This window comes from Coregonus clupeaformis, chromosome 36 (genome assembly GCF_020615455.1).
Source record: "Coregonus clupeaformis isolate EN_2021a chromosome 36, ASM2061545v1, whole genome shotgun sequence".
Lineage (NCBI taxonomy): Eukaryota > Metazoa > Chordata > Actinopteri > Salmoniformes > Salmonidae > Coregonus > Coregonus clupeaformis.
In genome coordinates this window covers 1,700,667-1,712,949 of record NC_059227.1, presented here as the reverse complement: position 1 = coordinate 1,712,949, position 12,283 = coordinate 1,700,667, and the positions used below count along the sequence as shown (strand labels likewise).

Below are 12,283 nucleotides of genomic sequence, written 5' to 3'. Positions count from 1 at the left end.
AGTCCTACCAAGAGCTTTGAGATATCTGGATTAGAGATTGGCAAGGTGGAAGGCGACACATTTCTTGCATTACCAAAGGTCTACACCCAACATAAGATCCCAGTGACAAGAGAGAACATTCCCACTCAGAAAGAGCTCAAAAGGTGGCCATACCTGAAAGAGGTTCAGTTGAAGGAGATTGATGCTGACGTCGAACTTCTGATTGGCGTAAATGCTCCAAAGGCAATGGAACCCTGGCAAATCATAAATAGCCAAGGCAACGGACCGTATGCAGTGAAAACCCTCTTTGGATGGGTGATGAATGGTCCTCTCAACAGTTGTACCATGGCAGAAGAATCCGGGCGTCCTACGGTGATGGCTAATCGTATCTCAATGGCCGACCTGGGGGTTCTTCTTGTAAATCAGTACAACCATGACTTCCCTGAGAGAGAGTATGAAGAGAAAAGTGAGATGTCAGCTGAGGATCGTAGGTTTATGGAGATAGTATCAAGCTCCATAACCCTCAAAGACCATCACTACTACTTACCGTTGCCCTTTCGCAACAAAGATGTAGTCCTGCCAAACAACCGTGACATGGCAAAGCAGCGGGCTCTAAATATTATCAGGAAGTTCAAGAAGGACAAAGGTTACGCTGCAGAGTACAAAGGCTTCATGGAAGAGATGATAACAAAAGGTTACGCCGAGAAGGTACCACAAGAACAGCTCCTCAGAGAGAAAGGCAAGGTATGGTACATACCACACCATGGCGTTCACCATAAGCGCAAAGGAACGATACGAGTGGTGTTTGACTGTTCATCATCCTATAAAGGTACATCTCTTAACAGTGAACTCCTTCAAGGCCCTGACCTGGCAAACACGCTTATAGGAGTCTTGCTAAGATTTCGGCAAGAGCACATTGCCATGATGGCAGACATCGAAGGAATGTTCCATCAAGTACGTGTCCATGAAGATGACTTAGACTTCCTGCGATTCCTATGGTGGCCGGATGGTGATACTAACAAAAGATTGGAGGAGTACAGAATGACAGTACATCTTTTCGGTGCTATATCCTCTCCAAGTTGTGCAAACTTTGCACTGCGAAAGACTGCAGAAGACAACTGTGAGGGGTACGATGAAGAGGTGATTCAAACAGTCAAGTCCAACTTCTATGTTGATGACTGCCTCAAGTCAGTGGCCACAGAAGAACAAGCCATAGCTCTCACAAGAAACCTCAGGGATGTGTGCTCTCAAGGTGGGTTCAAATTGACCAAGTGGGTCAGCAACAGCCGCACTGTACTAGCTTCTATCCCTGATGAACACAAAGCCAAGCAGATAAAAGAACTGGACCTGGACAGAGAAAAGCTGCCTGTTGAAAGAGCACTTGGAATCCGATGGAACATTGAAAGGGATGTGTTTAACTTCCAGGTCACTGTCAAGAACAGACCCCTTACAAGAAGAGGTATTCTCTCAACTGTCAGCTCTATTTATGATCCATTAGGTTTCCTCGCCCCATTCGTATTAAAGGCAAAGCAAATTCTTCAAGTGCTCTGCAAGCTAAAGTGTGGATGGGACGAAGTCATCCCTGAAGAACACTCTATTTCATGGAAGAGATGGCTCTCAGAGCTGGACCAGCTCTCCAGATTCCAGATCAACAGGTGTATGATGCCGGAGAACTTTGGTCAAATCAAGACCGCACAGCTGCATCACTTCGGTGATGCAAGTGAACAAGGTTACGGCACGGCAAGCTACCTTAGGTTCACAAACGTTATGGAAAAGGTCCACATCGCATTCATACTGGGGAAATCAAGGGTGACTCCACTCAAGCAGATGACGATCCCCAGACTGGAACTTGCTGCAGCAACATTGGCAGTGCGAGTGGACAGGATGTTAAGGTTGGAGCTCCAGATTGAACTTGAGGAGTCAACTTTCTGGACAGACAGCCAGTCGGTGCTAAAATACATCCGCAACGATACCAAGAGATTCCATACTTTTGTGGCTAATAGGGTTGCTATGATCCGTGACCTATCGAAAGCAAAACAGTGGAGGTATTTGAACTCCAAACACAACCCAGCCGATGATGCCTCAAGAGGATTACATGTTGAAACTTTCCTGAACTCAAAGAGATGGCGCAAAGGACCAGAATTCCTGGAGAAAACAGAAACACAATGGCCGAAAGTCCCCGAGGAGCTTGGCTCCATCCCTCCAGATGATCCAGAGGTGAGAAAAGACGTCATCGTAAACAGTACATGTGTGGAAGAAAAGAGTCCGACCAGCAAACTGATTGAGTACTATTCAACATGGAACAGCTTGAAGAAAGCAGTTGCCTGGATGCTGAAACTGAAGAGACTTCTACTACAGTTAAGCCAGAAAAGGAAAGTTCTCACCCAAACTGATCCAGGATCAGATCAGAGTCTGACAAACTCACTGAAGGAACAAATTGACAAGTTCAAACTGACGTTTGGAAAAGAAAGTCTGTCTGTAGATGACCTAGATGAAGCAGAAAAGGTCATCATTCGACTTGAGCAACGACAGCACTTTAAACAAGAAATTGCACTAGTTGTAAAAGGAAAACAATGTGCCAAGAGAAGCGGCTCAATCTGTAAGCTTGATCCAATAGTTGACAATGGCATTCTGAGAGTAGGAGGAAGGTTAAGCAAAGCTGCTATGCCTACGGAACTAAAGAATCCTATGATCCTGCCCAAAGACTCCTACATCTCCAGACTGATCTTACTCCACATCCATGAGCAGGTTGGCCACTCTGGGAGAGGTCACATGCTTTCTAGACTTCGCCAGCGATATTGGATACCCTGTGCCAACTCCTTAGCAAGGAAGATCCTTAAGAGCTGTGTCTTCTGCAGGCGGATGCAAGCTAGAGCTGGGGAACAGAAGATGGCTGACCTTCCACAAGATCGGGTAGCACCTGATTTGCCGCCTTTCACCCATGTGGGCATAGATTACTTTGGCCCCATAGAGGTGAAGCGAGGCCGCGTTCATGTGAAGCGGTATGATGTGATCTTTACTTGCCTTGTGAGTCGAGCTGTCCATCTAGAAGTTGCTAGTTATCTGGATACTGATTCCTGCATCAATGCCCTGCGCAGGTTCATCTGTCGAAGGGGCCCAGTAACAAGTATCAGAACAGACAATGGCACCAACTTTGTTGGAACACACAGAGAGCTAGGAGAAGCTCTGAAAGAGCTGGATCACAACAAGATTCAAAATAAATTACTGAAGGAAGGAGTGACATGGTCATTCAACCCTCCCTCTGGAGCCCACCATGGGGGGGTATGGGAGAGGTTGATCCGACTAGTGAAAAAGATCCTCTATTCAGTCCTTAAAGAGCAAGTACTGGATGATGAGGCTTTGCAGACAGCCTTGTGTGAAGTTGAGGCGATTATGAACGACAGACCAATCACTACTGTAACAAATGACCCTAACGATCTAGAACCCCTGACTCCGAACCATCTGCTTCATCTGAAAGCAAAGCCAGTCCTGCCACCAGGACTATTCCAGAGAAGTGACCTATACTCACGAAGGAGATGGAAGCAAGTACAATATATCACTGACCTCTTCTGGAAGAGATGGATCAGGGAGTATCTTCCACTTATGCAGGAGCGGAACAAGTGGAACAAAACTAAGAGAAACTTCAGTCCTGGTGACCTTGTGGTCATCGTCGATGACACCGCCCCAAGGGACTCTTGGCTAATGGGGCGTGTGGTGAAGGCTTTGCCAGGGGCCAAAGGTCTTGTCCGGAGCGTCATGGTTAAGACTAAGACCAATATCCCACAGAGACCTATCAATAAACTCTGTCTGCTCCTTGAGGCGACGAAGTGAGACACACACACACACACACACAGTGCTCCATCTTTGAATCACGTGCACCTCTGATTCGTTGATGTCGTACTCTTACATTCTTTGATGTCATACATTTTGTGGACGTCAAACTCTTGACATTTTTTGGAAGTTGAACACCTTTACACTTCAACTCAGACTGAGATCTATGGACTATTTTCCTATATGGCACCTTGTATATTTGTATATAGCTATGAACTGTAATGGTGCTCTGGTATAGAATGTTTTTGTATTGGCTCTACGTTTGAATATTAAGTAATTGTTGTGCATTCAGTGCAGTCAACAATTAGGGGCGGTATGTTAGAGCCGATTTGGGCATATTTTGTATAAAAGACTGAACATACTGAGCTCCATGTACATTTGTGTAAATATATTAAATATTAATGTATATGATGAAATATTAGGTACGTACCTTTATGATTTATTTACTGGATTGAGATATATTCATTTGTTATTAGTGTAACTCAGTTTTTGGCCCCCCTCTTGCCCATTCATTGTACTGTGTTAATTGTGTTAGTATAAAGGCAGGGAAGTTGGGCCTTCGGGGGAGGAGTCCTTGCTAGATGCGGGAGCGGTATAGTTTTTGACCATATAGACATACAGAAATACAGACAGGTCATATTATATTATGTATTTGCATTTCAAGTAATCTCTGCTTTAAGTTGATTGGAGAATACCTTTTTGTTAGATAAGAAGAATAAACATTTTTTGTTGCACTATATCCCTGGATCTCATTGAATGTTTGGCCGTTTGGAAACGTTGAGTGTGGACTGTATGCGTCCGAAACAACCCCGCTTCAGGCTAGGGCAGTGGCTATGGTAAAGAGGAAAGGAAGCCACTACACAAGGTTTGAAATTATTATGTTTTAGTCAAATATTATATATGTTTGGGCTTCTTGCGGTCAATTTGCAGTCTTCAAATAATTTTTAATTATGTTCTGGCCCCCTGACCATCCGCTCAAGTAGAAAATTGGCCCGTGGCTGAATTTAGTTGATGATCCCTGCTGTATTTTTTATATTTAAAAACGAAAAACCACTAATGGCAAGTCTTAAGAAACATTATGGAAATAAGACAATTTATTTCAAAAGAACAGAACAGCATATTTTAAGTTGTATTATGTTACTAATCTTTGCTTAGTAGCCTGAGCAATGCTGCCACCAGTGCTCACGTGCTTTATGCTTGGACAGCGCGGTTATTCTTGGAAAAACTTATATTTTGAAATAGAGCTCATCTCTTGAATTTTGAGAGTTATTTGACTGAAGTAGAAACTGTAGAATCTGCTCTTTCTGATACTATATAGAAATCAAAATGTCTTACCTGCATTTGACTCTGGAGGAGGAGTTGAAAAAGTGGTGCTCCTTTCCCTGCCTCTCAATTCCAAGCTACGCCCATCTCGTCATGTACAATTTGACAATTGATAATATTGTCACCCATCAGACTATTGTCAATTTATTCATGTCTTAGGCTAATTCTATTATTATGTGTGAAATTAGTTTTGGTATAGTTTAGGTCTAGTTTCGATGGGCTATTAGCTGCGCTGGCTGACTGGCATCATTTGCTTCAACTCACCCAGTCTCTAAACAATGATAAAGGATGAATTGCATAAATAAATATTTGTGGAAATATATTTATGATTAGTAATCAAGTTATAGTAAGTAACAGTCCTGTAACATATTTTACAAAGTAAAATGTAAAAGAGAATGATATCAACCCGCAAGGCACGCGGTCAAATTTGCCATAAACATCAGCGCCAACTCTTGATGTATAACATAAATGTAAAGAATGAATTGCATAAAGAAATAGTGGAAATATATCCATGGAAAGATATGAAAACAAGAGTCATTTATTGATTGTATCGACCCTGCATTGTCTTATTTTAATCTCGCCGAGGGGAGATTACATACCATTTTCAGCCTTTCTTAATAAAATAATTAGACCGCCTTCAATGACAAATTCTTCATCATCATTACACTATTGTTCTAAATCACCCTCTTCACCCTCCTTATCATTCAGTTAATTCATATTCAATTGTGAAGTAACGTGCACAATTTCAGTTTCTATCGCATACTCATCCATTTACAGTGGGGAAAAAAGTATTTAGTCAGCCATCAATTGTGCAAGTTCTCCCACTTGAAAAGATGAGAGAGGCCTGTAATTTTCATCATAGGTACACGTCAACTATGACAGACAAATTGAGGAAAAAAAATCCAGAAAATCACATTGTAGGATTTTTAATGAATTTATTTGCAAATTATGGTGGAAAATAAGTATTTGGTCACCTACAAACAAGCAAGATTTCTGGCTCTCACAGACCTGTAACTTCTTCTTTAAGAGGCTCCTCTGTCCTCCACTCGTTACCTGTATTAATGGCACCTGTTTGAACTTGTTATCAGTATAAAAGACACCTGTCCACAACCTCAAACAGTCACACTCCAAACTCCACTATGGCCAAGACCAAAGAGCTGTCAAAGGACACCAGAAACAAAATTGTAGACCTGCACCAGGCTGGGAAGACTGAATCTGCAATAGGTAAGCAGCTTGGTTTGAATAAATCAACTGTGGGAGCAATTATTAGGAAATGGAAGACATACAAGACCACTGATAATCTCCCTCGATCTGGGGCTCCACGCAAGATCTCACCCCGTGGGGTCAAAATGATCAAAAGAACGGTGAGCAAAAATCCCAGAACCACACGGGGGGACCTAGTGAATGACCTGCAGAGAGCTGGGACCAAAGTAACAAAGCCTACCGTCAGTAACACACTACGCCGCCAGGGACTCAAATCCTGCAGTACCAGACGTGTCCCCTGCTTAAGCCAGTACATGTCCAGGCCCATCTGAAGTTTGCTAGAGTGCATTTGGATGATCCAGAAGAGGATTGGGAGAATGTCATATGGTCAGATGAAACCAAAATATAACTTTTTGGTAAAAACTCAACTCGTCGTGTTTGGAGGACAAAGAATGCTGAGTTGCATCCAAAGAACACCATACCTACTGTGAAGCATGGGGGGTGGAAACATCATGCTTTGGGGCTGTTTTTCTGCAAAGGGACCAGGACGACTGATCCGTGTAAAGGAAAGAATGAATGGGGCCATGTATCGTGAGATTTTGAGTGAAAACCTCCATCCATCAGCAAGGGCATTGAAGATGAAACGTGGCTGGGTCTTTCAGCATGACAATGATCCCAAACACACCGCCCGGGCAACGAAGGAGTGGCTTCGTAAGAAGCATTTCAAGGTCCTGGAGTGACCTAGCCAGTCTCCAGATCTCAACCCCATAGAAAATCTTTGGAGGGAGTTGAAAGTCCGTGTTGCCCAGTTACAGCCCCAAAACATCACTGCTCTAGAGGAGATCTGCATGGAGGAATGGGCCAAAATACCAGCAACAGTGTGTGAAAACCTTGTGAAGACTTACAGAAAACGTTTGACCTGTGTCATTGCCAACAAAGGGTATATAACAAAGTATTGAGAAACTTTTGTTATTGACCAAATAGTTATTTTCCACCATAATTTGCAAATAAATTCATTAAAAATCCTACAATGTGATTTTCTGGAATTTTTTTCCTCATTTTGTCTGTCATAGTTGACGTGTACCTATGATGAAAATTACAGGCCTCTCTCATCTTTTTAAGTGGGAGAACTTGCACAATTGGTGGCTGACTAAATACTTTTTTTCCCCACTGTACATCATTCATTCAGTGAGGAGAGAAACACATTAGCGCCTGGCTGGTTACCAATGTCCTACAGCGCATTTGTCTTGGCCCGTTAAGGTAGGAATAGGTGTGAAAAAAACAGGTAAACAGGCTTTAAATACTTTTCTGTTTGTGATTAAAAGATTCTGACTACTGAGCAATGTAAAATACAAATATTTAGGAAAAGTCAGGGAAGGAGCAGGACGTTTGTTTGTTTTTTGCAGATTTTTCGCCTATGGCTGTTCTAGTGTTAAATACTTATTTTCTGTGTATTTGATTACTTTCATATCATGTGGCCCGAATCAACTACTTCTATTGGAAGTATTTTAAAGTATTTTAAAATAATTTCCTATAAATAGCCTACTATTTGAAAGCATTTTCAAATATGATTTCAAAAACTATTTTCAAATACCTGTGTTAAATTCATGGGAGTGTATTTGAGTAAGTGTATTTGAGTATTTCCAAATACATTCCAATATTCAGATACTTGTCTTTACAACAAAACAAAAAAATCAGAATACTTACTTCGAAATGTATGTAAAAGTAATTGAGAAATAGTATTTCAACCCAGGTCTGTACAGTACTGACCATAAGTTATCAGTATGTTACAGTACTGACCGTAATATGTCAGCAAAGATGTGTTGTTTAGTGTTATGGTACTGACCGTATGTTGGCAGATTTGGTCTTGAGGTCGCTCCAGCGCTGGTTCATGTCGTCCAGTCTGTGCTGCAGAAACACTGCCTCCTCAGAGGTCCCCAGGGCCTTGACCATCTTGGGCTTATTCCCGTCCACACTCTTATAGATATCATTATGGGCATCGATCTCTGCCTGGATATCCTACAGGGAAACAGAGAGAGGTTTTAGTTTGAACAAGTCTGTTATTACAGTGTTACATAAAATACAGAGCTTCAAAGCTGCACACACATCATTAAAAAGTCTAATCAAATCAACAAAATACTTTGCTTGTCACTTTCTATTAGCTTTACAATGGTGGGGATGGAGGGGGGGAGGGAGAGAGAGAGATGATGATGGAGAGAGAGCCATATGAGTGTGCTAGCAGTGTGTGCAACTGCAGAGGCATGTCTGGAGGGAGAGCTAGCGAAGCAAAGAGGCAGCAGTTTAAACATTTTTCGAACGTACCCTAGTTACTCTGGACTCTTGGAAAATAAACTCTTTCCAAACTCCTCTGCCTCCCAATAGAGAACCAATTCATTCGAAACCCCCTCCACACCCTAACCAAGCGTTGCGGGTTTCCATACTAATACTCTATGTGGGCCCTACAGATTAAGAATTTGGAAGTGTGTTTGAATGTGTGTGGTGACTCATCTGTGAGTGTGTGTTTGTGTGTGTGTGTGTGTGTGTGTGTGTACCACCAGAGGCTGACACAAGAGGTGGATCCTGTCAAACTGCTCCATTTCTCAGTAAACTCAGGCCATTTTTAAGTGGGAGAGAAAAGGACACACATATAAACACACATATACACACACACACACACACACACCATGAACACTCAAACAGATACACACACTAAAAGAGCTCACACAGTGTACTCATATACTGCCAAACTGCCATGCATACAGAGCTAAGCACCAACAGAAAGCAGGCAAACCATCCCTTTCACACAAACAGGCATGGCCGACTGGTGACTGACTGCACATGACTACACGTGACAACAACATGTGACATTAGGTCAAGTATTTTGGGAGTATGTTTTCAGAAAGGCTAGAATACACGTCACACAGTGGTAGCCTGTCTGTCTGGCATACTCAATGTCTAACCCCTGTCATTCACATGGAAGGTCCTAGGCCAGGGCTCTCCAACCCTGTTCCTGGAGAGCTACCATCTTCTAGATTTTCGCTCCAACCCTAATCTAGCACACCTGATTCTAATAATTAGCTGGTTGATAAACTGATTCAGGTTAGTTACAACTGGGGTTGGAGTGAAAACCTACAGGAGGGTAGCACTCTAGTAACAAGGTTGGAGAGCTCTGTCCTAGGGTCTAGGTAGAAGATAAAAGGTTAAGAGAACATAATAATTCCATGCAGAAGCGTTAGAAAATAAACTAATTACAGTTTTTTTCAATTGCTTAAGCACAATTTTGAAAACAGGGCCCGGTTTTTCAAACCCCTTCACACAATTAGCACAACACTACACCAAAGTAGCACAACACCTCAGATCATTTGCAAAATGGAACACTTTTGTCAAAACTATACAATGTCTTATAAAAACCTTATTTTGTTGTCATAACATAAACCCAACCATCATATGGTCTGATTCTGTTTGAATCAGTTAAACACTCCTGTGCTCAACCTAAAACACTTTTAGCATTTACACAGAGAAAGTGTAAAAATAAATTCACCAACACCACATGACACCAATTGTGCAGACTAATGAAAATATTTATTTATTTTCATGTACTCAAGTCAGTTAGTACTGAACATTTCAACAAAACATTCATAACAAAACATTTTCCAGTTTTCATACAGTATTACTGAACGTACCATTGTACTGTAAGCTTACAGTAATACTGTAACATGAATTACATATACAGTTCAGTACCGAATAAAAAAGAAAAATAACCTAAACATCTCTCCGTCTAGCTGGATCTGGCCACAGGGCCTCGTCAACATCACAGGCTATATTTTAATTTGCAAGGCAACGTGGGAAGAATCTTTTGGAGTGACGAATCCACCCTTGTATGGATGCTGCTTCAATTTGATCACATGCTTCCACCATAGCTTGAATGAGGGCCATCTGGACATAGGGCCGGAGATCATAAACCTTCCACCGCCATGCTGAGAATAACTCCTCGATGGGGTTTAGGAAGGGGGAGTATGGTGGAAGGTATTGAACTGTAAATTGTGGGTGTTGATGAAACCAGTTTTGGACCAGAGCAGAACGATGGAAAGCTACATTGTCCCAGACGACAATGTATTGCATCTGGTCCCTTTGGTTTGCTGCTGTGATAATATTGTGTAATCTGTCAAAAAATGTAAGAATGAGGTCAGTGTTGTAAGGACCCAAGTTGGCATGGCAGTGGAGGACCCCATTCTGTGTAATGGCAGCACAAAGGGTAATGTTACCCCCACGTTGCCCTGGTACATTGACAATAGCCCTGTGGCCAATGATGTTTCTTCCCCTTCTTCTCACTGTTGTCAGGTTAAATCCAGCCTCATCAATGTATATAAACTCATGCAGGACTTCCTCCGCATCCATTTGCAAAACTCTCTGAAATACAGCAAAAGATCACATTGTGTAGATCAATTTACTGTAGGTCTGCTATATAGTAAAATTACATGTACAGTAAAAAGGTTATGTGTGCAGTACACAATAATACAGTCAGTGAACAAAACGTACCACCACATATTCACACCGCAGGCCTTTCACCCTGTCTGAATTTCTTTAAAATGGCACTTTATACAGTTGTTTCATCAGAACTTGATGTTTTTTAAGGATACGTGCTATTGTTGACAGAGAGACCTGTTGGACATTATTGAAAATTCGGTGATCATTGACAATATGGGCTTGAATTTCTCTAAGTCTGATTGCATTATTGGCCAAAACAAGGTTTATGATCTCTCTCTCTTGCTCCTGTGTGAATATGGGGCCCCTCCCTCCTTGGTGTTCTCGACGTTCAAACCTATGTTGGCCAAACAAAATACATGTAGCTTACTGTAAAATGATACAGGAATAGTTACCAAAACTGTTGATATAGTACATGCAGTAAGCTATAGATTTTCTGTTGACAGAAGATACATTTCTCACCTGTGCTCTTGACGAAATGTCCGAACTATTGATGCCACCGTGTACCTTCTTAGGTTAGACTGTACTCTCAGTCCAGCCTCCCTCAGTGTTAGTCTGTGGTTTATTACATGGTCCACAATTGTAGCACACATTTTGTTACACAGATTTGGTTGTCTTCTTCTTTGTGCATGTCCTACCCCTCCTCCAGATCTTCCTCTCCCTATCCCTCTTCCTCTTCCTCTGACACCGTCCATTTTTTTAAAGACAGGTGAACTTACCTGTTGCCTTTTTATAGTGCTTAAACCTGATTGGTGTGTCTACAATCAAGCACCAGTGTGTGTGCACACCTGGTGGCTGTGTTTAACCAATTGGTTCATGGGTGTGTTCATTTGAAAGCCTTTGCTTTGAAATTGCAAGGAAATGACATCATGATACATTTCTGTGTCAAATGCATACAAGTGTGTTTAGTGTTTTGCAAATCACTGTGTGTAATGTTTTGCAAAAAGTGTGAAGCTGACAATGTGCTTACAGTTGTGCAAATCTAGGCCGGTGTTTTGCTCCTTGAGTGTAAGGTTTTGCTAATTGTGGGAAAGTTTTAATTTTAGTGTGTAAGCAATTTTAAAAAACTGTAATTGGACAAGCGGCAGATTATTCTCAACTAGCCTAGGGTAAAGGAGAGTTATTTTCACAAGGGATAGAGGTGAATGGCCCTACTATGAATCTCTCTCGCTCTCTCTCTCCATCATAGTAAACTATCTCCCCACCACAAAACTAATTACTAAAGGTCATAAGGAGAGATAATTCAGAGAGAAACAGGGGGAGAAAGAGTGTGTGTTTGAGAAATAGCGAGAGAGAGAGAGCGAGAGAAAGAAAGAAAGAGACGTTGTGCCAGTGAGTCAGTTGGATGTGTTCCAGCTCATTCCCAAAGTGATTTTGCTCTTTAACACTTTTTCTTCCAGGGGAAGTTGCTGCCGAGGTGATGCTTGGATTACACACACACACACACACACACACACACACA

At 41.9% G+C, this 12,283-nt stretch overlaps 1 protein-coding gene across 2 annotated transcripts in view; it reads right to left on the bottom strand.

Annotated features, from left to right (window-relative positions):
- The window catches only part of LOC121552410 (utrophin-like), a 204,582-nt gene that overhangs the window by 127,329 nt on the left and 64,970 nt on the right, over positions 1-12,283 (bottom strand). For both annotated transcript variants that reach the window (XM_041865328.1, XM_041865329.2), the window contains exon 2: positions 8,183-8,355. In XM_041865328.1, the coding sequence (XP_041721262.1) occupies positions 8,183-8,355 (173 nt within the window). The remainder of the gene's footprint in view (positions 1-8,182; positions 8,356-12,283) is intronic.